The following is a 26,440-nucleotide window of genomic DNA, read 5'->3' as shown; positions in this document are numbered from 1 at the left end:
TATTTTGGCTCATTGGTAGCATAGAATGGAGATTTGAAGTAGCCAAAGATTATATTCACAATATATTTTAGGTATATTTTTCATTTATCTAGAACGATTTCTTTATTTAATATAACTTAACAAATGGTTTAGTATGTCTCTGCAAAAAGATTTTGCTGATGCATATCAGATAATTTAAAGAGAATTACGAACTTTGAACTATTAAATCCCATGAATGTTTGTGTAGGATACATTTTTGCTCTGCTTTCTGTTTTCTTATGTACAATTTTTAATTAACCTCCAACCTCTTCATAGAATCCACCATTAGCATAGAGACCTGATTTGATTATTTCCAGTTCGTAGAAAAATAATGAGTGATGATTACTTTTACATTATCTAATATTTAATCTACTTTATGGATTGTTGATGGATGAATTAAGAAAATACTCATGGGACTCTCAAAAGATCAGTACTGTTCATTATTTATTATAAACTACTGTTCAGAATCAGATCATGGTCAATCCACTCTATGATGAAGGCTTAAAGACAAGTTCAACGAAATATGCAAATTGTTATTTTCTAATGATAGATGTTTCCAATTCCTTAGCTTCTTCATATAGTATATCTTCAGTTTCAAAAGTTCAACATAACTATGAATTGAAATGTCTAAGTTTCAATAAGAACAATGATTCAACAAATTTCAAGTTTCAAATGTTGATTAAGATATATTTTTCATAATTTATATAAGCTTTACAAGTTCTTATTACTTGGACAACAAAAAGCACTGGTTTGAATGTCACTTTCAACAAAATTATGGGCACCAAGGACAGTTTGTTCTCACTGCAAGTTTTCAAAACTCACTCAGAATGGAAAAGAAATTAATGGTAGGCAGAAAATTGGAGTGCTCCTGAAAAGGAATTGCATTCATTAATGAAACTTTTGTACCTCCTTGTCTTGATCACAAAAACTTTTAGGTAGCTGTTCTACTGTACTTTCACCAAAAAAGCATTTCACAACATTCCAAATTGTGACTACACAAACCGAAAAGGAAGAGAGGAGGAATGGATATTCTAAGTCCTAACATATGCTTTGTAATAACCTAAAATCTAAACACATAAAGAGATATAAACTTGTAATACCGGAGCGCCGCCTTGTTGAACGTCGAACTTGATCGGAAACTAGGGTTTGGGATGGAATGTCGGTAGAACTCTTTTCTCTGCTATCTTCTGGATAAGCCCCAACTGTTCCGCTGAGAAAACGCAACAACTCTGTGAACAAAGCATTGTCTGAGCCACCGGCGAGTTAACCAAAACTTGCAACAGTTGGTTTCGATTCAGCCTCTCCAATCCACCAAACACACCAGTAATGTAAGGATTACTCGAATTATAAGAAGAAAGGGCGGATTCACAGGGCATGGATTGAAGAGCAAGGAGTTGCGCCTGAAGGAATTTAACGTATTTACACGCTTCTTCAAGCATTGTAGCGATATCCATCTTTTTGTCCCATGGCAGTAGTTTCTGCAAACAACGTGTCTTGTCGCTTAATTTTTGACGACGCTGTCGAGCAAATGTGCTGCGAGGGATTTGAACAGTAGGAGACGCAGTAGCAGAAGTAGTTATTAAATCCGACGAAGTTTTGTACTGTCCGTACGGCACAAAAAAGTTCTGGAAACCCTCACAACCTCGCACCATTGGCTCCACCATTTGCAACGGATTCGACATAGAATCGACTCGAGCACGCTTGTTAAACGACGACGAACGTTGCTCTAACGAACGGAGATCCGGCAAGTGAGGAAACGACGTCGAATCATGAAGAACAAACGCGGGTTCTTTAGTCTCCGTGTCTTCATACACATCCATCGGCTCGGATTTAGGCAACTTAAAGAAAGGACCATCGGAAGAATCGGTGCATTCAGCAGCGAAGTTAGTGCTTGGTTGAGGATAGAACGACGTAGTAGCGTCGGGGAAAGTCAGAGCATCGGCAATGTAGCCTCCTCCGAACTGAGAGTGGTTACCAGCAGCGAGAAATGACTGAAAACTGACGTCGGAAAACATGGCGTTGAAGCAAGCATCATCCCAAACAGAGGAGGAAGCATCGTCGCCGGGAGAACTCTCCATCACCGGAGACAAAACGAGAGAACAAAGAACAAGGGATTGAGTGTTTGTGTGTGTTGTGTATATATATATATAGAGAAAGAGTCGGCAAAATTTAACGTAATGCGTAATGGTTTTTTGTTGGGTAATGGTGGAGGAAGAAGAAGACAAAAAGGAAACAGAGGGAATGATGATGGTGATTGGTGCCGTACAAGGAGGAGGTAACCGACAGGTGTAGGTGGCGGGGGGGGGACTGTACAGCTTCTTCCGGTACGCTTTTTTGTCGGACGATTTATTTGTCTTTTATCTTCCGTCGTTTCAAATAATCGGATCGGGAGTGCAAAGAGCAAACAATTTCTTTCCAAATATTAATAAGTTTATCCATTATATATACTATAAAAGTGGGTATAGCGAGGAATGTTTTTCTCTCTGTTTTGCTCATTTAGATAGTTTGATTTTACTTCAAGTTATAACTTTTTCATTTTTTTTTCATTTCATTTTATTTTATTTATTATTAATTAGTACATTTATAAATATTAATTAAATAATTAATAACTTTACATTTAATTATATTTAATAACGAAAGTTCAAGAATTGTATACCACTCTAACTATATAAAAAGGTTGTACTCTACTATTTTTTTCAAAATTTTAATTCAATTTTCTTAATTTATTTATTGTTTGTGTTAATTTGTTTGTTTTTGTTTTTTCTCAATCCATTCTCTCAAAAAAAAAAAATTCAAGAATGCAGACCAATATTTTTGCTTTAATAAGATATGTATATATGCTTTGACAATTGTTGTCAAACTAAGGTACCAATGGTCCTACACCAATAATAGAATGTTTATAGAATGTTTTCTATTATATTTAAATACAAATTCATATAGGTTATTTATACAATCTCACTATTTTTACATACTAAAACAAAAAATGACAAATTTCACGTATTAACTAGTATAATCTAAAATTTTATTATATTTTGTAAATATTTCATTAATATAATTTAAAATTTTATTATATTTTGTAAATATTTTTGTTCATCATACTATATCTGAATGATATTTTCAACAGTTTTATAATTTGTAGATATATTTGTTTTCGAATCTAAAATAACAATTAATGGGGTTTGGAATCTAATTTTCTTCTTCTTTTCCCCTTTTTTTTTAATTTAGTAATTTAGTTCTTTTAACTCACTCTAATTTTTTTTTTCCTTTCATTTTTGTAGAAAATTTGTTTGTAGCACTATCAATTCTTTTTTTTCTTTTTTTTTTTTTGGTTATTAGTAACCCCATTTTCAACATTTTATTTTCTTAAGTTTTTGAAGAAGTGAGGTAGCTAGGCACTACTTTTAAATAGAAGAGGGTTATATAAATAGCTAAAATTGAACCACCAATTAGGTAACTTCTCTCAATTTCTTTTCTTTTCTCTAAATTTTCTTCCTTTTTTAAATAGAAGAGGGTTATATTTAAATAAAAATTTAAAATCAAGATTCTAGCGACAAATATTTGAGTCAAAGATTATTAGCAACACTAATAGGTTATTAGTTATATAATTATATTCATAAACTTAAATATTAAAACTAATTCATACTTATTTCCTTCCTAGTTTATTTAAATTTTAGAAAAATATCCATTTTGTTAAGTTAAACTTTGCAAATAATATGAATATCTTTCTTTTTCAAATATATATATGTACGTCTTTTACTTCCTTAAAAACAATATTTATCTTAAATAGCATCGTATATCCTTAAACCAAACTTATAAAGAAACATATTGCTTGTTAAAATGATCGATGGTGTTTCAAATGAACATATGCTAACTAAAATGAGTATATTTCAACTATATTTGTATAATCAAAATATTTTACGCTATTTTACCATTTTTATTAATTGTTTTTTTTTTTCCTTTTGAGATCTCATACAACATGTAGAAAAGTTAGAGCTAAACTTAGATTAATCTAGTTTAATAGTTATTACAATTTTGTTACTTCAAGTTATAACAAGTACTTAAAAAAAAAAATCATTTGAAAAGTACTTCCAAGAAAGTATTTTTTATATACATTTAATGGCCTAGCATAATCAACATACTATAAACTATCATAGTGTTTATATTATCAATATCAAGATCATGGTCAGAGATTCAATTCCTCCACATGATAGCATTTAATTCGATATCTTTGAAATATATATATATATACACTCAAGCTAAATCCTTATTTAAATTTGTGAGTTTCAAATATTTATCTTATTATCAATTCGGGTAAAATTCACAAAAAATGCATAGATTTATAATGTAAGTTGAATAAATAAACATTGAAATAAAAATCCATCAATGAACCGGTCTTCGTTTGATAATGCTTTTGTTACTGTTTATTGTGTGTTCATGTATCTTGTTATGATTTTAATTTCTTTAAACATTTTAAGAATAATTATATTTCAAAATTCAACTTATGATGTTGATAAAAAAAAATAATAATAATGTTCATGAATTAATTTATAGAAACAACTAATTAAGGACTAAATTCATTTTTCTTTTTTCTTTTCTTTTCTTTTTTTATATTTTTTCCTAATTGAACTTTGATGGGTTAGGGCGTGTGCTTAGCACGTGGTGGAATCTTTTATGGTTGCATTTGGATCAGCACAAATGCTAGCCAAGCTCCGAAATATTAATGAAATGACGAATTTACCCTCAAAGGAAGGTTCGGGTTGAACCTTTTGGGAGGGCAATAGTGTAGTTTCTCGAGCAGCAACTCTGAGAGACGGATACGGTTGAAAGGGAAAAGTTGGAAATGGTTCTGCACGTGCCACGCGTCATGTAATTGTTGGCAAAACAAACGCGTGTGTATTTGTATATATTTATATATTATTATTATTTTTTAAAACATATACTTTTGAAATTTGAAAAGAATTATAGTTTTAAACTTTAAACTTAGTTCAATATTGTGTAATGACATCAACATTTTGTTTAAATATTTTTCAAACTTTAATTGATTGAACCAAGTGTTTTTAGAATCTTCATGATTAATTTTTACAACATAGAAATTGATTTGTGAAAGGTAGAAAAAAATGGACTCGGCATATTTACAACAAAATTTATATAAACTAATAAAACGCACGAGTAAGAATTATATTTGTAAATGAGATTTTAATTGTAAAAACAATTAAACGGATAAGAGAATTTAGAGAGAATTATTATTCTAGCATGCCAAAATTATTTTAGCATGGAAGTGATTTTCCAATAGCAAAAGATATTTTAGTATGCCAGAATTATTATTGGAAAGCCCTATAAAACTAAGCTAATATGTACCCAAACATTTACTTCCATTTCCTATTCCGAAAACAAATTTTATTTATAACATATTGTTTCTTATTAAACGAAATTTAACATTTTGCTTACATTAAAACACACTATTGTTCCTTGTAACAAATCTGTCAAAGATGGTGACGTTTATTATAACCTTAATGTGATAATAAAGTCAAAGCAAAGTGGAGAAAAATAAGGAACACAACATGATAACTAGAAAAATAAGGGAACACAACATGGTAACTATCATAGTCAGTCATATCGTATTAAAGCTGCAATAGACGTTACAACATAACCTTTGCAAACCATTAAGTTATAAAATTGCAATGGTGGGACGGATCATCGATCCGTGAAAAAGGTCCTCTGTATAAACAGAACAGAACAGGAGACAGTGGAAAAGGGGGAAAACATATAAATAACTCACCCTACTACCTATTTTAACAAAATTAGAATGAAAAATACATATTAGGGAGAAGCATTTTCTTTACACGACGAATACAAGGGAATAAAAGGTTAGGTAAAGCTTTTAACTATTTCTTCTGCTTCCATTTCTCCAATTAGAGGGAATAATAATGATTTGCTGACCAAATATGAATTACAAAATAACAAAAGAAGATATGAGGAATAAGAAAAACACTGTACACAAGAATGGGAAGGAAGAAGCTACGCTAGTAATGATGCCCTGGAATGATGAACTTACCACCTCCAACTATTTAGGGCAATGGTGAACTAAAAATGGAGAAATCATTCCAAAACAATATACAGAGGAGGAATTGGCTAATGTTCCTATCTACTCCTACAAAAGTTTACCGATCCCACATGGCTTGAAATATGGGCGTTCTGTGCTTTAGCCAATGTACCAAATCCTTCTCTAAAGGTGAGTTGTTCAAGACCGCATCCAGCATTGGGCTGCCAATCACTTTTGGGGAGTTCTTGAATGACCATATCCGATCCTTGGGCCACGGCCTCTGTGGCTGCTTCTCCTGAAGGAACCAAAATTGTATCAGAATCGTTAAGCAGAACTAGTCTGAAACAATAGAGGGTAATAGAAGAGATATTTTGATTCCTGGTTAGAGAGAACTATTAGTCTGTGTATGGTTATATAACTAAATAGGAAGTAAGTTCCTAAGGGCTTTTGATTATAAAATAGTGGGAGTGGGGTCGAGGAATTTGGGAGAGACTAACTCTCTCGAAAGGCTAGAATATCATGTTACTATTCTTAGGATATTACTGTCATATTTTTCTTATACTCTTATTTAGTGTTTGCAAAAAAAAAGAAAAAAACCAACCAATGCATTAATTTAGATACACTCACCATCCTTGACAGCATAAATTTGACAGTCTTTGGGCCATATACACGCTGCCGAGAAGGTTTCTGAACTCGGGCATAGAAGGAGCTTATCTCTGGCAAAGACAAGCAACCCCTGCTGGCCATAGCCAGGCTACAATCTGGATCGATATTCTGCTGGTTGTGCCAAAAAATTAGTTGCCCTAAGCAATAATTCGGACCATATGTCTTGCGGTACTCTTGAAAACCTGTCCCTAACTTATCCACATACTTGGGACCCAAGTCAAGTGAACTAATGTAAACTGGTGGGGAAGTTACAGCTTTGTATTCCTACGAGTAAAAGGAAACATAGCCTTAATATCATGCTCAAAAGGCATAATTGAAACTGAAAGCTGTGGAGATTATATAAGTTGATACCTGTATTCTAAAAAAATTCTTAGTATAAGCATAAATATGAATCAAATCTGCAGCAGCATCATTACGGGATTTGTATGTACAAGGAATGTTACGAACTTCATCTCTCAACCTACACAGAAGAAATGAGTTCAAATAAGTATCCAATAGACCGATATTACTTTGGATTTTTAAGCAGAGGTGTACAAAGCTATTCACCACAATAGAGATTGTTGAAGTTCCTTTTGAATGTCATCAGAGCATAATGGATCGTGGGCACGAATCTTCAATTTGAGATCACTTATCAAGTCTTCTTCAACATGTGGAACCATGCTGAGAAGCAGCTCCTCGACAAGTGATCCCTCTCCATTCCATATATAAGATACAGATTCTTCAGGACTGAGCCTCTTTAATGGAGGTGGGGCATTCTTTGGGTCGCCAAAAATGCATCTCATCACGTATCTCACCTTTACATAGCAGTAAAAATATTACTAAAAGATGGATAAATATAAAGTTTCTACATCTTAAAAGGAAAGGAAAAGGCTGTTCTGTTCTAATTGCTAGGAGAAAGATCATTATCTACTCTAGAGCCTTGTTTAACTTCTTGGCATTCACAAAAACCTTCTCTTATACTAAATATCACCACAAACATACGAAAACAAACTTATAAGCAATGCTCCCGACAAACAGGAAGAAAATGTGGAACATGAAACAACAATATATTCTTGATCAAACCAACCCAATAACATTTACTAGATAAACAAGACAAAAAAAGATGAGAAGAGCCAAGTGAAGTTATTCACCTTGTCGAGAGTAACAGCCAAATTTTGTAGCCTTTGGTTGTAAACACCCTCCGCCTGTCAAGGCCATAAAAGAAATTATATATTTGGAAAACAAAACTGATGCATTTTAACACAAAACATTTGGTTGAACTCACGGGATGACCATTTGACCCTACTACATTTGGTTGCCTAAGTAGCTTGTAGGACATTAAATCCTCAATAGCTGAACACCATGACTTGAATCCTCTCATTCTATCTTGAAAATTAAAGCATATGCATGGCATATTCATTTTACCTGAACTTCGGCATCACTCTTCTCAACATCTAGACAGATATCTGAGAAGTATTTCCTTTTCTCTTCCAAATTGTGAGCCAGAATCTCTTGGGGCAGCTTTGTTCTTTCAAAATTAATGAACCTCACCTGAAATCAAACTCCAAGGGTTGAGAAAATCTAAATATCATACACACGTACATGCCATAAGCACCAAGGCACTTACCACACGAGCTGAATAAGCCACCAACCAATCAGGCAAACCCCCGAGTAAACAACTGCCTAATCCAGCCCTACCCAAGTCAAGATAATCGTCTTCTGACACGGAATTTAACTCACAGGCTTCTAGCATCAGCTGATGACAATCCAGAACTCCATGCCATTCCTCCAGTACCTGGTGGAAAGACAGTGTGTCCTGGTTAACTAGTACTAGGGCCATGCAGAAGATCAAGCCAGTGAACAAGTAGACGGAACAACCACAATAACCAATATATCAATAAAATGAGGGAATTCAAAAACCAAAAGCTCTTAGTACATGAAAACAAACATAAACTGAAACCCAAAAAAAATTCCCTCCAAATATTACCTTAAGAAAGGCTCCATCACCGGTCAAATTCAAGTAGCTACCTCGGCAAACATGGCTGCCACATAAACAGACTGATGCTTCGTATTCTTCCTTACTCTGATGAAGTGAAAAGTAGTATTAAAGGAAACACGAACTCTAGAGAACTCAATAAGAAAAACATTGCAATAAGACATACCTCCGTAACAGAATTATAATCAAATGTGATTTCCTCACCATACTGTATTTTGCGTAAGGTATAAATTCCAATCTGGTAGTGACCATCTACAGCAGTAACTCTGCGTTTGAAAAAAAAATTGTTGAATTATTTATAATTTGTAAAAACTAATATGGTGGGTACTATAGTAACTATCACAAAGTAACAATACAAGATCGGACCTTCATCTTTTGAGTCAAACATTTGCCACAGAAGATCCGACCTTCAGTATTAGGGAAGATAATAGATACCTCAAATCTCATACTAATATAGAAAATAATAACAAAATACATATATGCTACAACTGTCACTACAAGAATTTTCTGGAAGTAGACTGAAGTTGAGGTGAAAATGTTTGTGGTTGGAAGTAAAGATTATTATTGCCAGTGGTACTCTTTAGGTACTGCTTAGAAGAAGAATATTTACAAGGGATGGGGGCTCTGGACTGGACTCGAGTTCTACACCTTTCATTCCCCTATCTTCATCGCATTCCTCATCTTCTAAAGTTTAGATTTTTCCCTAGTCAATCCTCTGAAAGTCCATCTACTGAGTTTTCCGTAGAACCATCACTGTGTTCTAGTTCAGTGAGGCTGAAGTCTAAACGAATATGCAAGTCATTCTAAGTTCAACTCTCAATTTCAAGTCATAGTCATGATTTTTACCTATTTCTTATGTAAGAAACAGACCCTATCTAAACAATGGAATATAAATTACCTATAAAAGTGAAAGAACTCCAAAAGAGAAACCCACTAGAATTCTTCATTAGGTGATGGACGAAAGAATAATGATGGAGATCGGCAGAAGATTAGGTACACAAACATGATGATAACAAAGTTTATACGTGCAAAGTGCTGAATCTTTCCTTGGAAGCTTAGCTTAGTCTAAAGCTATTGATACGGCGGCCCGACTTCAAAATAAGGATACTTCATTTCCATCTTTCACTTTCTTGGTGAATTATGTGTTCTTCTATAGCTCAGAACACCCAGTATACTATTTTGTGCACTTCTCATTTGATTAGCCTCTAGACAAGGGTCTTAGATGCTTTTTGTTGGTCCTTATCTACGCCTAGCAGCATTTATGATATCTTGACCTCCACTTTTGAAGGATATCCCTTTCAAAGAAGAAGGTTCTGTGGCTTACCATCAATATAGTGTTTTCCTCTAGTTTCTTTGAGGCTGAAAGGAATGCACAAAATTTCAAGGACTCATTCTCTACCTCTATTAGTTTATGGCTTTCAATTTTCTTTTTCATGATAAGTATCGGAGTACCCTTTTTCATATTATAGTCTTTCTTCCTTGATTTCGTATTGGAGAACTGTTTTGGGAGTTTTGACCTGCCCTTTCATTTATCTGTTTCAGTTTTCAAACTAAGTAAATATGAAGAGCTGAAACGTACAAACATAATGCTCCGTAGAATAACCTTCAAAACTATGATCTGCTAATGAGAGAGAAAGCCCAAGTTTTTAAGAGAACTTACTTTGCTTCACAATTAGGTCGGCATGAATGGCAAATGCGGCTTGCATAGTTTGCTTTGTGCATGGCATCAACTACCACTAAATCATAACCATCCCCGTCACCCTGCCCGAGAGAGGACATTTAGAAATCAATGAAGTATGTCGATTAAAGAATTAGAAACCATATATAGTAGAACAAACATATAATATAACTATATAAATACAACTGAGTTAAGTAGAAGCACCTTTGGCCTTTCTAAATAGATGTTATAAAATTCGGGAGCTGGGTCCTTGTCATTTTTCTGTAATGACCTAATTCCATCCTGTTTCTCGTACCATTTCCATACAGGATAAACCTAAACAAGAGAAAGATGATAAACTTGTAAGTACTAGCACATATATGTAAATTCTGTTCTAACAGAACCAGGCAAGAACAGAAAATTGAGAAAACTGCCCTTCACAGTAGAAAATAGAAGTGCCGAAATTGAGATATTAAGGACACAGGGTTACTATCTGGTAACTTAACTAAACCCAACCCAGTCTATACATAAAAACATTAAATATAAATTAAAACGTATACACATTTTAAGTTTGATAGCCTCTAAATCCATTATCAGAAAAGAGAACTAGAGAAGAAATAATATCTCTTTATCACGAATCACAAACTTCCTAAAACAATAAACTCCCAAAACCTTTCAGTGGTTATGCATTCAGCAATCGTATAGATTTACATTAAATCATAATTATTATCAAAATAATATCAATCCAAAATCCTAAGTAATGCAGCCATACCTCTCCCAAAAATTCAACAACAAAATCGTCTTCTCCAAAACCTTCCTGTTTGTTGCATACAACACCCAGCCCCTAATACACAATTAGTAGACAAACAAAGAACAAAAGGTGACATCAGAAAAATTGCTAAGTCATGGAAGATCAAAAAACTTCGGAAAGAGTAAGTCGTAGTATGGTGCTTGCATACCTTCCTATAAGCAACATATTTGTCTTCAGGTCGACTATGAATGGCCTTCAAAATACCTTGGCACAGCCTCATTGTTCGGATATCACATTCTGCTGCAGCAACCTTCTCAATTTCTTCAATAACGGGCAGTAAAGGATACTTCATGGGAGTGTTTCCTGTGCCAGTAAAATGTATGGCCTGTTTATTCAAAGTGCGAAGCAGCACATCTTCAATAAACATATGCTTATCCATAAGAGACCAATCCAATTCTTCAGGCACTGAGTCAAGCAAAAGATTGTGTGTATAAGGGTCAATTCCATAAACTTCCTGCTCTAAAACCTCATCCCCAATTTTCTTTCGAGGCTTGTAGTCCTTGACTTCAGGAAGTTCCATATCCAATTCCTCAGCACCATTCTTCTGAGCATTTAATTTCTCAACATAGTCATCTGGTAAAGATACCCTCATTTTGCGTCGAACTTCCTCCTCATCAGCTATGACAACATATTCATCAATCAACTCATACTTCCTTGTGACAGGAGGAACAAGGCTTGCTTTTGTCATGCGAGCACCCCATTCACGGTCATCCATAGTAGAATCAAATGCCTCATCAAGAATAAAGCATTTATCTCCTCTTGTTTCAAGTCGACCTGATGAATACTCCAAATCACTTTCCGTATCAGAGGCACTGTTCTCACTACCACTCTTGCCATCTCCAGAAGATCTATCGAACTCATCAGATGTTTCACTCTCAGATCCAATTGGCTTCTTATTCAATCTGGATAAGCGCCTCCTGATTTCTCGATCAGACGCATACTCTCCATGGTCTAAAGCGCCATTTCCAAAGATGGAGCCATTGCTCCTGCTAGTGTATTTCCTTTCAGTACCTACTTTACCAAGCCGCCTTTTGTACTTTGAAGCAGCAGAAGAACCAAGTCTAAAAGAAGAGTCATCTTCCCAAGAGCTCACTTCCTCCTTCTCCAAATGTACCTTTGATTTCTTCTCCAAACGGGTGGCAAGTTGAATGAATAGCGTAATGATGTGATTCATATCTCCATCACCCCGGCTCTTCGCTCTGCAAGAGAATGAAGGTATAAATTTGATGGCAGAAAATCCATAATCCAAGACCTCAGGGATAGAATGTGAACTAAAAGCTCCAGAAACACAAAGAAGAATGAGATTTTATTAAAATGAAAAAACATATTCAAGAAAATAGGAACAGCAAGCATATAGAAATGGTTCCTGGAAAACCTAAATAAAAACCATTCAATAACTATAACAAAGCTAAAAACAAAACGATAATTTTTCTTCCTGTTTAGAAATGAGATTTAAGGAATGATATCTGCCTTTAGATATAGTAATCATTTTATTAATTGATAGTTTTTCAGAAAACGTATTTTAATTTCTTACAACCGTGAGAAGTAAATAATGAATTGTCTAACTTTTAGAAAACCAGTAGTAATAACAACCTCTTATTTTCCAAGTTTAAAATAAATCTTTTCACAAAAGCACGCCAAAATGGAACTCAGTTCACCATTTCATCAATTTACAGTTGAACAAAACACATTTGCTTTCCTCCTAATCCATGTTAACTTTCAAGAGGGATTACAATTATTGACAAGAGACTCAAATTAGACCAATGCCAGCCACGTAAACCAGTCACAAAATGGGGAAAAGTCAAAAGGTATTCAAATAGCACATACTTGATTGCATCCCTACACATTCGACTGATGTCTTCCTTGACAGAACCAAGCCCCCGCTTGATGTAATAACCATTCCTAATTCTATCCTGAATTTCAGCAACCTGCACATAGAGATCAGAAACAGTGATAAATTTCAAAACTAAAAGGACCTCTGGCATGCTAAAATAGTAAAATCTACAAAAAGAGTACCTTGGGCACAAAGAATTCAAATGTATTGTCCCTCATGATCTCCTTCAGACTGGAAGCAAGAAATTCCACCATCCTCTTATATCCAACTTCTGATTTCTTAATAGACCATTGTCTCATGCGGGCATCTCTAGAGACAATTGACGAGGACTTTCTAGCATCAAATACTTTTGAACGCTTGTATAAGCTTCTGCGGAATAACTGATTTGCTGACTCTCTCTTATCCACACTCTCAAAATACTGCTTCAGCTCACCAAAATCATCCACGTTAGAACTGAGACCCTTAATTTTAGAAAGAGAAGAAGATTTGTCAGTTATATGCTTCAGGCTCCTCATTTTAGAGTGTGTTTCTTCATTGTTTTTCGTGGCATTTAAACTTCTTTTCATCCAATTTATATTTGGGTACTTAGAGGGCAAATCATTGAACTGACTACAGCCTCGAACATCTATAGAGGCTAACTGAGGAAACATCCCAAGAATCTCTTCGAGTACAACAGGGGTAATGTTGGTGCAGCCAATTAGAACTATAAAATTGACCTTTTCTTTATTGTAAGTACTCTGCAATCACAGATATACAAAAAGGTTAAACTGAGATAAATATATGACCACATGCAACACAAGCCTTTGAAATATCACTTACCATGATATTCATGAATGTGGAATTAGTGCAGTTTGGACCCAAAGATGATAAGTCAACCTGTTTGGAGATATCCTTGTAAAACCTAACAGCAGCTCTCCAATGCTTACAAGTTACAGAAGCAAATGATAAGGATTTTAGGTCAGACTGCAGAAAATGAAAAATTCGCGCCAGAATATGACCATCAAGGAAACCCCAGGACTCAACCTCCAAACTTGTACTCTCTTCTCCAGGGAAAGTAGCATCACCACACAAATCTTCAAATGCAATTTCATCCTTTTGACGTTGATGCAGCAGATCCTCATCCATTTCATAATCGTCTTCACTTTCATCGACCAGCACCCTGGCTCTTTTAGCAGCACGTGCACTACCATCTGTTCTTCCCAAAATCCAGCCACCCCAATGAGAAATCAGAAAGATTAACAGAACTCACAAAATAATTGAGAAAAGCACTCATGAGGAACAAAAGCCATTTTACGTGGTACAACAAAATGCCTAAAGATTAAAGCGATAAGACGAAGGAAACAGATGGATGGACCAATAATAAAAAATTGAAAAAGATAATAGTCACAAAACTCATAATAACAAATGAATACAACTTATTGGTTATTGACAACCCTGCCCCCTCCCATCGAGTAAATGCTCAAAGAGAATGAGAGTAGAAAGACCAACAGAATCATAAAAATGAAAAGACAAAGATACAATCGAACTCAAAATGACTTCACCAATACCTGATTTCCAGTGCATGGTCTTCTCCATCTCCTTCTTTGGTTGTTTTGCATTTATCCATGGATCTAAGACATCATTTATTGCTGCAGCAAACTCCCGGCTCTTGTAAAATTTCATAACTAATTCATGTAACTTTCCACGTGTATATCCTACAAACTGAGGATGTAGTTCATGAAACATGTTTGAGGTTGTGACAAGTCCACTAAAGGAATCGTCCCCAGATACTGAAACTGGATTTTTTGTTGTTTCACCTAATAATGGAATTTTCTCCCTCTGAATCCTTCTTGTCGATTCAGAACATTCTGCAAAAGATGTTACTGGAACCCATACCCTATCAAATTTCCTGAAAACACTACTGTTCTTTTGAATGATACCATGATCTACCAATAACTGTAGCTCTGAAAATGATGAAGGCCCACATTCATGCCCAGCACCATCAAGGTAATACCAATCACCAAAGTGCAACTGCAAGTCATCATATGAGCAAAGACGATCTTTAGGGATGCTAACAAAAGCAGTAGCCTTCAAAGACCTCTCCGAACTTACATCTCTAGCAATCTTTGACAAAGAATCACCATCAGTTGATCTCTTTCCATCAGTATTTGAAGAGAATAGCCTAGACCTTGAATGCCCCTTACCCCTGACCTTCATGCGAGGCTCAGAGACAAATGAACCATGATCCTTTACCACACAAGCATTTATCCTGATAACGGGTAGCATGGTTCCCTTAGTTCCCCTTATTGTTACTGTTGACCTATCATCAAGACAGGTAAATGCCCAAGGAGGCAGATCAAGTCGTTTACTTTGAGAAGGATAATACAATTCATCCTTCTGATGCCATCTAGGATCCTCATAACCTGATTTGGACATCTGACATAGTGGAAAACCATCATTCAGAACAAGCTTCTTTCTACCATTTCTTTCTTGGGCAGATTCCTCATTTCTCCTCCAATCACCACCCTTGCAAGACCATGGTCCAGAAGTCCAGTCACCGTCATCAACGGCAAACTCTTTGTCAGATGACACATTTTTTTGGGAACCAGAATCCACTGATGTTACAAAGTCACTAAATTCCACAACATCATCGGTACTTTGATCGAGCTGTTCACTGACATGATCTGAGAAACCTGTAAAGAGAAGATCGAGATTAATAATGGAAGGAGCTGCATTTCACCCAAAATTGAGACAAGGTATCTAAATGACAAATTACTTTTGCTTAAAAGGGAGAAAAGAAGGAAAAAAATTTTAAATAGATAAATAAATAATAGAAAAAACCCCTTCTTCACCATAAAAATCTGTGATGTGTGAAAATGCAGTAGAGAAGGCACATTTTTTTTATTATCAATAAAAGAATAATTCCATGCATCCAAGGTGCAACCCAGGTTCCGCAGCCCAACTTAGTCGTCCAAAACATTTTGCCACATGATAATCTCTACTTTCTTTTTTTCTAAAATATTTAATGTTCTCTGTTGTGGTTGGTGTGAAAAAACAAAAGTACAATCTAAGAGGCACCTAAGTATTGCTCTTGTCAATTTCCTCTTGCAACTTAGGGCATGTTTGAGAGAGACCAGAATGACCAGATCACTTTTATCTTAAAATGGTAATGTTTGTCAATGGTAGATAAGTGTCCAGAATCGCTTTAAGTGATCCGCTATAAGTGATTTTCAAGTCATATATATTTAGACCTCCAATTCATGTTATTGTGTCCTAAAATTATGTGAGTTTAATTTTTTTTTCTATCATTCTCAATCATTTAACTCCACTTTTTCCTACTCGCTTTCTAAATTCTAACTTTTCTTTCTAAAGTTTTTATTATCTCTATTCTAACCTTATTCTTCCATGGTTTTTCTCTCCTAATATCTTTGTAGACCACTCGGTCCACTCCCAACGTTTTTGTTTCTCTCTACAGCTTTTGTATCCCACTCTTAACTTTTTCTCGCTCTAAAGTTTTTTGTTTCTTCATATCTTAATCTCACTAACTTTATTTTTCTCTTTGAATTTTTTCTTGCTTGATTAAAATTCTCTCGTTTTTTGTCTCATGCTAAAATGTATGCCTCCTCCCTATCTCTAAAATTATTCCCCTCATGCTTCTCTAGTTTTCTCTTAAATATTTTTTTTTCTTATTTTTCTCTCTCCATAATTTTAGTTTACCACTTCCTTCACGCAAATGTAATGCATTTATTAGTATTTTGATGATTATAAAATTACTTTTGAAAATAAACATTAACCATGGGAAAATACTTTTAACTGATCAAAATCACTTTTACAAGCTTGGAATCAAATATTAAAATAATTTATAATTAAATGCTTTTACAAATATAATTACAATTACAAGAAAATAGTCCTTTCTAAAATCACTCACAGACATTCTCGATCATTTAAAATTTTTCTTTGGTAACCTAGTTTTTGAGCTGTGAAAACAGCAGATTGGTTGCAACAGCGAATGTCCAATACTCATCATCCCCTCTTTGTGCATCATGTGTCAATAAACGTCCAGGTCAACATTGTTTTTCATTGTTCCAATGCATATGCATCTAGATTTTGGCACCATAATTTGGAGGCTTTTGGCTGGTCCTTAACACTTGCTAGTAACTTTTTGGGCATCCATACTTCCGTATAGGACGGGCATTTTTTTGGTGGTAATAAAAAAAGAGTTATGTTTGGCCCTCATTTGAGGGCTTTTTTTCTTTTCATGTTCTTTTTCCAACTTCAGGGAGGAAAAACAGTCACCTTCAAGAGATATTTCCTTCTTTTATTGTTTTATGGATAGGGTTTTATCAACTGCATTCTTTGGATGTAAATATCAGCATCTTTTAATTCGTTAGGCCTAGCTTATTTAATCTCCAATCGGAGAGCTCTTTCGTAATCCACCAATAGGTGTTTGAAGTTTTTAATCCTCCTTTATTTGATTCATCAATGAAATTGTTTCTTCAAAGAGAGAGAGAGAAGAAAAGTGGAGATCCAAACATAAAAAATGATTAGATGGAAAAAAATTAATAACTCACATATAACCAAATCATTCTCCCTAAAACGCTACTTCTGAAATTACTCCCAAACATGTCCTTAGTAAAAATCTTAAAAGAAAAAATAACTCAGTTCAAGTACCAAAATGACAAATTACTTCAATTCATGTATTAAAAAAAAGCATAAATGTGTGATATTTGGAAATGCAGAAGAGAACCCTAAAGAGCACACTTACCAATTGTCAATTTTATTTAACGGTCCTTATGTTTAATTTTATATATATATATATATATATATATATATATATATATATATATATTGAATAAGAAACAATAAGATAACCAAAGGTACAGATCAGGTCACGTAAAACTCAACAAGGATAGAGAAGCCGGATAGAGTTCTTTCTCCAAGATGCCATAAGATGACGAATGCAAGCCTTTTTTGATGCTTTATAGTTACACACTTCTTTTTATTAACGACAATTGGAGAGTATATTTGCTTTCTCACTTGGCATTTGGCTTCTAGGTTAGGATTTTCGAGGATGTCTTAAGTTCTCCACACAATTCTTTTACTAACCATTTATTAAATTTAATATCCCGAAAAAAATTAATAATTGAAAATTATAGAAGAATTCAAATTAAATTGTTATTTATCCCAATATATATATATATATCAAAGAATAACTCATACCTTCGGAGATGGCCAATCTTTCCCATTGCTCACCATCCAAATTCATCTGCAAAACTTCTGCAATAAAACAAATAGAGGGGAAATGTCAAGAAATCCCCATGAATAAAGCAAGGACGGATTTCGCCAGAAACTTTTTAGAAAGTGAAAAAGGTTAAAACAAATACCTGCAATTGTTTCAAGTTCTTTCCCAGGAATAACAGTAATATCCTCTAACAAAGCGCCAATCCTTTCATCAATGTGAAGATCTCCTAATGGCTCAGACGCATCCACACCTTCATCAGAAGGTAAAATAGATCCACCACTTGGAATTTGGTTAGGTTCAGAATGACCACCCTGAATGCCTAATTGTCCAGTATCTGTAATATCTACCAATACATTGCCGGTTGCTTCAGGAGGGCTCACCAACTGAGTTACAGAGTCTGGTACGATGGATGGAAAATTTATGGTGACCAAAGGAGAAACAGCATTCTCAACCGTCACCCATCTATCACTATCCAAGTGCTTAATAAAGTGATCCGACATTAAAGAACCTTCTTCCACGAGTGCCTTCAGATCATACAGTCTAGTAGGGCCGCGCTCCAAACCATAATAATCAATATAAAACCATTTACCTGTTGATGTATCAGTAACCAAGGGAGCATGCGGTGGGGTGTCACAGATATCCATATCCTCCTCCATAGAAGGCAGCTCTTCAGGAACTCCATCCACATGAGACAGTTCTATAGAAGTTTGGTTTGGACTCTGAGACTTCTCCTCCCCTTCATAAGACCTGCAGTCACCCACAGTCTCAATGGATCCATTGGTATTTTGCTCATTGATCTCGTCATAGGATTCTTTTGCAACTGATTCTCTTCCATCAGGGTCCTTTGGTGTAGTTTTATCTTCCCGAGTTCTGCTTACATTGTTATGCTTTTCACCTTTGCTTCTTCGGCTTGTTTCTCTGTGGTTATTGGTCCTACTCCGTTCAAGAGGTGATCTGTCTAAATAGTTTGGTGTTCGATCTCTGCGACTATGACATCGAGCTCGATCTTGTGGGGACCGCTCTGCAAGAGGACTGCGATAACGGTGGTCATAGTGACGACTTCGGTCGTACGGTGATTTATCACGACCATACGGTGATCTTTCACCAATAAACGGTGATCTATCCCGATGAGCAGGGCTGCGGTCCCTGTGATCATGATATCGAGCTTTTTCACGAGGTGAGCGATCAGAATGACCAGGACTATGCGCATGTCTGCTGTAAGCTTCCCGAGAAGATGTAGAAGAAGATTCATAATGTCTTGTAGAGAACTTATCAGAAGAAGATATCCGAGAAGAAGAAGAAGAATTTTTACAAGACCTTTCCATAGGGCGGATTGAATAATGGTCGGAGTGAGCAGTTCTGCTGCTGTCCTCTGAAAGTCTCCTGCTTTTCGAACCAGCATAATCCCCATAATCACCATAATGTTTGCGCTCAAAATTATCCGACTCCAGACTATAGCGCTTCAAACGGTTGCAAGAAGAATAATCTTTTCCAAAGTTCTTACCGTCGTTGTAGTCGTTCCTATGGGAAACTTCGTCGTTCATAAGCTTTGAACCATACCTCGAACCTCTGTCTTGGCCAGTCTCCCATCTGGGTGTAGTTTTTCCATGCTGATTCCCACTTCGATTGAGTTCTTTCCTTCTAGTACCATCGTCAGTTGAGTACTTAACAAGAGGTGGTGTTGGCTCACGCACATTTTTCCACGCTCTGTCTTTCTCAGGCTCATATCTGCGTGTTCTTGAATAACGAAAGTCATCCTTCAGAATATCACCCTTTTCCCATCTATCTGGAATGAACTCTCCTCTCTCAATTTCATCCTTTGCCAACCTCCGTGATCTATTATCAACCTCACCTTTTCTACTCTTCTCTGGAACTATCTCCCCTTTCTCTATATCCCCTCTCCGCCACTTTCCCCGTACATTCTCTCCTTTGTCAATCTCAGCTTTCCTCCATTTTTCACTGTTTTCAATTCCACTTCTTCTTGACTTCTCCGGCACAAACTCTCCATTCTCTACTTCTACTCTCGACCACTTCAACGTACCAAATTCACCCTCTTCAACTTCATCTTTCTCTGCATTATCAACACCATTTTCAGCATGCCCAACTTCTCTGCTACTCTTACCTGGCTTATCCAATCCTGATTCTGTTCTTCCCAATTCAACATCCTTCGCTACTACCTCTTCTTTCTTCAACTTCATCTTCTGCTTCCGTTCTGCCTCACTGAATTTGACTGTAGACTTTGAATTGAACCCATTATTCTTACCTGCACAAAGCATTTTCTCTGAAGGAATTGGAAACGTCTCCATAATATGCTGCTGTTGTTGTTGCAAAGGTATGCATGCGACGCCTCCATCGCCCATGGAAATCTCACCTCTGTCACTCAAACTCAAAACCCTAACTCTCCCTTTCGCCAGGGCTCTCGATGCTCATACTGCGATATCTTCAAATCCCCGAATCTTCCTCCAATTCAAACCCTGTTTTTTCCAAAAGAGAAAACCCAAAACCAAAGTCAAGCCCAAACAATGTAGGGTTTAATAAACCAAATAAAACAAAAAACTCGCAAAATTCACGAAACAAGTAATCATCCCCCCATGAAGAACAACCCCGGCTCTTAATACCAAAACCTATCAATCGAATTCCGTAAATGTCAAAAGAGAAAACCCAAAGAATATCAACGGAAGCAAAATTTTCCAACAAAAAACAAAATTGAACGAAGACTGAATAGATCCAGAAAGGTGAAAAAAAAAAAAATCGTAGCTGCGACAGACCGTAGAGCGCGCGAGAGACTGAGTTAACGATGTACGGATCAAGAACTGAATTAATTATAAGTTCTGAAATCAATCTCTCTGAAAAATCTCCCTCCTTCTTTTGAAACTTGTGAAAAATTTTCCAATCTTTTTTTTCCCTTTAAGCGCTATATCTATGAGTCGCTCTTTGGTTGCGTTCTATGTTGGTCTGAAAGACGAAGCTTTCTTGTTCCTTTTTTTTTTTTTTTTTTTTTTTTTTTGTCCTTCCACAATTCCGATCGTTGCCCTTTTGTGAATTTAAGGGGGTCAAGGAAGTAAATAAGTGAAATTACCAAAAAGACATAGGTTATTTTAACGGCGAAGTTGGGCTGATTCGGATTTTCACAACTCATTAAATTTTTATGTAAACCTATCGATCTCAAATTCTTCATTTTGTTATTAATATTGTAATCAACTTGGTAATTAATGTTAAAAGGAATTATTGAACTTTCTTTATTTGTATTGCTACGAATTTACTGAAATACCCTTGTAAGGGTAAATCGGTAGACAGGATATTTACTTTCCGTAAATACGCCGTCATTTTCCCAGATGAGGGGAGGCGAGGAGATAAAGGAGTCGGGGTATTTTGGTAAATGTCTTATAGTTTTGGCGCTCAAGTTTTTTTGGGGGTTGAAAAAGGAGGGATTCACGAAGTCGTCGTGATTTCGAGTTGGGCTATGAAATTCGGCCCATAGTTGGTCAGATTTTGGGTCGATTCTGACCCAAAATTCAACTGGATTGAGCCTAATAATAGGCCCAACTTTACATACATCGGTTGTTGGAATTTGGAATTCAAATCCGGAATGGTTATGGACAAGACAAATGCTGTTTACTTGGCAAGTTTTAATCTTATGGTTCTTATACACTTTCATGTTTGCTAACAAATGGTTTAGGAGATAAAAGGCACTTACCATAGACAAATTTAGACTAAGATAAGTGTGAGTATATAATTTATTATTGTTTGGCCTCGAATCGGACAAAAACAAAACTCGTAATCAAGTTACTCAACTCAATGTTTAAATAGGTCTTAGACTAAATGAGTTACAATTTGAAACACCTGTAACAACCGTCTCAATGTGATTTAAGCGTGTGTGTGTGCAACTTGCACATCCACTACTTGAAAACAACAACGAATGGTTTAATGAGAGAGAAGTCGTGGATAAAAATAACCCTTTGACTTTTTTTAAGTATAAAAAGTTGTAGGAATTTGAAATTTATATCTTTTGGTGCTTAGGTATGTATAGGTTACTTGAGCTATCTTCTCTCGATGGCATACGTTATTTAGTAATCATTTGTGTTTTTTTCTTTTTTAAAATGTGCTAGTATTCTCAATTTATTATTCTATATTTTCACTTTTATTAAATAGTACATTTTGAATATTTACTAAAAAATTCAAAGAACAATAAAAATGATTTTTAGATTATATGGTTGGTAATTTATGAAATTATACTCGATTTTTTGAACATCTGATAAAAAGTTGATAATGAAATAAATCATTTTAAGGTGAAAATGTATTTAAACTCAAAAATTAGTTAGGAAACAATGTATAGACTTTGATATTTGAACTCAATAATTTACGTAAATTTTATCACGGTACTAAATTAGAAAATAAATTATTGACTTAAATCAAAATTTATTAAAGTACGGAATAACTTAAATACTAAATTAAAAGTTTAAAAAATATATTAAAAATGATTAAAAGGTCAATAACTCAAATATCACAAATTTATTTAAAAACTGGAGGAGTGATTTATTTTTATTTGTTTAACCATCCAATCTTCAAGAGAAAAACAAACTTAGACGGAACAAATTAAATTCACAGTTGCCGATATTAAATACTTCATGAATTCAATTGCACTAAAACATTGCAAGAAGATGTAAAAATTTCATGAAATTAGCAAAATACATGCAAGTTCATAAGAGAAAACTCATCATATATATTTAGAGAAAGAAAAAAACCATTTAATATACATATAATTAGAAAATTCATTTGCACATTCACAAGGTGGAGAGATGGGCCTATCTGCATATATGTGTAATTGGTTTTCTTTAGCACATAAGATTGATATTCATATTAACAATATGTTACTAAGACACGAGCCAACTTTTAGCATAATCTAAAACGTCGTACGATGGTGGGAGAAAGAGAAACATAGCGATGACTTCGATCACATTTGAGTTTTCCTCGGACGCCCAACTGTGTTATATATATTCGAATCATCAAAATTTACCTTCAAAACATGGATGGTACCGGTGAAAACGCCGGCATAGCCATAGCCATTGAGTTTCTCCTACAAATTAACAAAGAAAACCAAGATATGGTTAAAAAAGAAATATCTTAATCAAGTTAATTTAATGTTTTACTCTATATAAGGATGGTTTGTTTCGCTGTCATATAACTTTCTCTCGATAAATCTTAGTTATCATGTTTTTTTTTGTGGTAATCTAAAACATTGTGATATCTAGAGATTTCGAGCATCCAAGGATGCTATGATGGAAGGTAGCTAAAAAGTTTTTTTGTACAGTCACAAAACGTGATTTTTTTTATATTTTAAACATAATGCATTCATCTTACATTCTGGTTTGTTTTTAATTTTTTATTCTACACGCACATATTAATCTATGTGTAATTGAAATAAATGTTGTCAACTTACTAAATAATGTTATGGTAGTTTTTTTTTTTTTTTTTTTGTTATATCATAAATTTTATTATTTTTAACCTAAATTCATAAATTTAAATTAATATTTATTTTATAAAAACCATAAATTATGATATAATATTTTGTTGAAAAAAATAATATCCATCATAGTAGTTTAAAAAAAGTCAAATGGATAAAAATAGATATGTCGTACAAGTTCAAATTATATCAAACTAATTGAAATTTAAAAAGTAGTAATGGGGGCATTTTTGGGCATTATGTAGATTTAAAACATTCTCGTGTATGAATCATAAGAAACAAATACATTAATCAAATATTTATAGATATATGCAAAAATATTCATACAAAACAAACATGGTAATCTAAAGATAATGTCAGACATCTATAATTCCGATCATCTAAATTTTCAATTTTTTACATTCACAAAAAACAAATTGTTTTATAAAACGAAAATAAAGCGATGTAATCTATTAATACAACATTTTTAAACGACAAGATTTCTATTTAATTTCATATTAATATATCAATTTTCGTAGTTTTGATTCATCTGAGAAAATAATACTTTCTTTTATTTAAAGCTATTCAAAATACGCTTATAAAATTATTTTGAATTATTGTTAAATACTTTAACCTTTTTCTAAATTATTTGTTTTTTCAAATTAAGCATTTGAAAATATATTCTAAACATGCAACATTTAAAATACTAATTAATTTCAAAAAGTCGTGGACATGTGTTTAGCTCAATTATAATTGACGTGATTGATATTATACCTAGTGTGGTGAGAAAACATCAATCCAAAAATCAAGGCGAATTAATTATGCTATATGTCGTTAACTATTGTTCTAAGTTTTATTTAACTTTAACCTAGTTTACTTTACTACCGTTTAGATTTTTTTTATAACTATTTAATACTATACACTAATAAATTATTGTCCCGTAATAAGAGTTACTTACAAAATAACTTAAATATATGGATTTTGGTCATATTTAGCATTTGCGCTAAATTAAGCTTTGGCTTAATCGAATGTTAGCCCAAATAAATAATATTCAATTTGACCAAGATAATTAATTTAATCCAACTGTCAATGAAAATACATGTTCGCTAATTTATGACTTTAATTTCAATTAGGGACATATGTCAACTTTTAATCAATCTCATATTCAATTATTTGTGTTTTTCATGTAAATGACGTGGTAATTTATGATTAGTCCAAAATTTATTGTTCTACAATAGAAAGATGAACTTAAATATAGTAAAATATCATTGTCGATCTACAATGGACCATGATGAACTACTATTCGTATCTATCTATATCATAATAGATACATACAATAATTGATTTTGTTAATGGTTTATCTCAAATAGATCGTGAAATTTTCTTATATTTATAAAAATATCCAGAAGTTTTATTCATTTTAAATAACTTTTCCTTTCTCCATTCTTAAATTCAAAATAATAAGTGCCAACTGTTGTTAAATTGTTTTGAAAATCTTCCTATTAAAAAGAAAGAACAAATCCATTCATGATTAATTATTAGACATATTTGACAAAAATTTTGTTCAATAATCATTCAAAATCAAAACTGAAAACCAATAAACAGAATGTGGCTGTGAATGAAACTTTTAAGAATTCCTAATTAAATACGAAACAAATTAATTAGTGTAATTACCAGTAATCATCTCTCCCATCGTAATAACCATACGACTTAGTCATAAACCTGCCCTGCCGCCCGGACGTCTTCTTCTCCGGCTTCTTTTCCCTGGATTTCTTCCACCGCGACTGAGCTCCCTTACCATCCTCCACAATGGCATCCAACGCCGGCTGCCAATGCGCTGCTGAATCCGACTTCGAACTCCTCGGTCTCACGACGCTCTGCTCCGCTTTCACCTCCTCCGACACGGCGTCGCCCAGGTAGACACGCGGCGCCACCGCCGCTGACCGCCAACAAGAGCTGAATTTTGAAAAGAATGACATAATTGCGAAAAGGGAAACGATAACGTAATAGAAAGGAAGTAAATTTATTGAAGAAGAAAACAAAGTTAGTGTCTTATTTATAGTCAAATTATAATTACTTGATGAATTATAATAATTAAGTAAAATTTAAAATCAATTAGTGAATTCAACTAATTACTTTAATTGCTTTGGTTTCCTTTTCATATTTATTAGAAAAATATCAACATCGAGAATTAAGAGGGAGTATTAAATATGTAAAATTAAGAGATTAAATTAGAACATTAAAATCAAACATTTTTTTTCTTAAGACTAAGACATATTTATCGACCAATTCCATTTTGGTTTTTTATTTTTAAAACCAAGTATATTTCTCTTTGCTTCTTATGAAGATTTGCATTTTTTTTAATCACAATATTGAGAGATTAGTTGTAATGGTAAGTATTTTAAACAAGTAGACTATGTCTTTCCTAAAACGGTTTGTTTTTAAATGTAAAATAATTTGGGAAAATTTTCAATTCATATATTCGAACTTTTTGAGTTTGTATCGATATAAACTTTAAACTAATAATTGTATCAATTTAAACCTTTAATTCCAAGAGTTGTATCAATCATAATTCCAAATTAACAATTTTATTAATTTAGACCATGAAGTTATATAATTATAATTCAAGGGTAATTATAACATGTAACAATTTTTAGAATAATTATTAAGTATGTAGCAATATTTTTAAAAAAAAATCAACGATAAAAGTCTATCACTGATAGACTCTTATTGTTTATCAGTGATAGACCAACATTTGCTACATGGTCTATC

General features: G+C 34.0%; 3 protein-coding genes across 3 annotated transcripts; all 3 read right to left on the bottom strand.

The window, feature by feature from the left end:
- Positions 1-881: 881 nt before the first annotated feature.
- LOC103495566 (transcription factor bHLH117) lies at positions 882-2,171 on the bottom strand. The gene has a single exon (XM_008457172.3). It carries the CDS (start codon positions 2,094-2,096, stop codon positions 1,158-1,160), a length of 939 nt encoding a protein of 312 aa, XP_008455394.1. The 5' UTR covers positions 2,097-2,171; the 3' UTR covers positions 882-1,157.
- Positions 2,172-5,886: 3,715 nt separating this feature from the next.
- On the bottom strand, positions 5,887-21,239 carry LOC103495565 (histone-lysine N-methyltransferase ATXR3). The gene is made up of 20 exons (XM_051084802.1): positions 20,994-21,239; positions 18,368-20,699; positions 18,204-18,260; positions 14,552-15,676; positions 13,824-14,194; positions 13,187-13,741; positions 12,998-13,098; positions 11,319-12,369; positions 11,132-11,203; positions 10,585-10,695; positions 10,363-10,463; positions 8,869-8,968; positions 8,694-8,789; positions 8,334-8,501; positions 8,132-8,257; positions 7,858-7,911; positions 7,274-7,521; positions 7,079-7,187; positions 6,689-6,991; positions 5,887-6,356 (listed from the first exon to the last, which is right to left on the bottom strand). Exons 2-20 carry the CDS (start codon positions 20,583-20,585, stop codon positions 6,180-6,182), a joined length of 7,143 nt encoding a protein of 2,380 aa, XP_050940759.1. The 5' UTR covers positions 20,586-20,699; positions 20,994-21,239; the 3' UTR covers positions 5,887-6,179.
- Positions 21,240-22,924: 1,685 nt separating this feature from the next.
- LOC103495564 (uncharacterized) lies at positions 22,925-25,727 on the bottom strand. Its single transcript, XM_008457170.3, has 2 exons — positions 25,343-25,727; positions 22,925-23,302 (listed from the first exon to the last, which is right to left on the bottom strand). The coding sequence occupies exons 1-2, from the start codon at positions 25,645-25,647 to the stop codon at positions 23,245-23,247; spliced, it is 363 nt and encodes a 120-aa protein (XP_008455392.1). The 5' UTR covers positions 25,648-25,727; the 3' UTR covers positions 22,925-23,244.
- Between the last annotated feature and the right edge of the window lie 713 nt (positions 25,728-26,440).

The sequence above is a fragment of the Cucumis melo genome, chromosome 1 (genome assembly GCF_025177605.1).
Source record: "Cucumis melo cultivar AY chromosome 1, USDA_Cmelo_AY_1.0, whole genome shotgun sequence".
In the NCBI taxonomy this organism is placed as follows: Eukaryota; Viridiplantae; Streptophyta; class Magnoliopsida; order Cucurbitales; family Cucurbitaceae; genus Cucumis; species Cucumis melo.
Note: the sequence above shows the minus strand (reverse complement) of the source record. Positions and strands in the feature narration are given on the sequence as shown.

What these genes read in the sequence shown, in the direction of transcription:
- LOC103495566 (XM_008457172.3), bottom strand. Translation starts at nt 2,096, where the DNA reads ATGGAGAGTTCTCCCGGCGACGATGCTTCCTCCTCTGTTTGGGATGAT.
- LOC103495565 (XM_051084802.1), bottom strand. Translation starts at nt 20,585, where the DNA reads ATGGGCGATGGAGGCGTCGCATGCATACCTTTGCAACAACAACAGCAG. An exon ending in CCACATTCATGAATATCATG is followed by an intron (nt 13,742 to 13,823) that starts GTAAGTGATATT and finishes CTGTGATTGCAG; the next exon opens with AGTACTTACAATAAAGAAAA. An exon ending in TGGCTGTTACTCTCGACAAG is followed by an intron (nt 7,522 to 7,857) that starts GTGAATAACTTC and finishes TGCTATGTAAAG; the next exon opens with GTGAGATACGTGATGAGATG.
- LOC103495564 (XM_008457170.3), bottom strand. Translation starts at nt 25,647, where the DNA reads ATGTCATTCTTTTCAAAATTCAGCTCTTGTTGGCGGTCAGCGGCGGTG. An exon ending in GATGGGAGAGATGATTACTG is followed by an intron (nt 23,303 to 25,342) that starts GTAATTACACTA and finishes GTTAATTTGTAG; the next exon opens with GAGAAACTCAATGGCTATGG.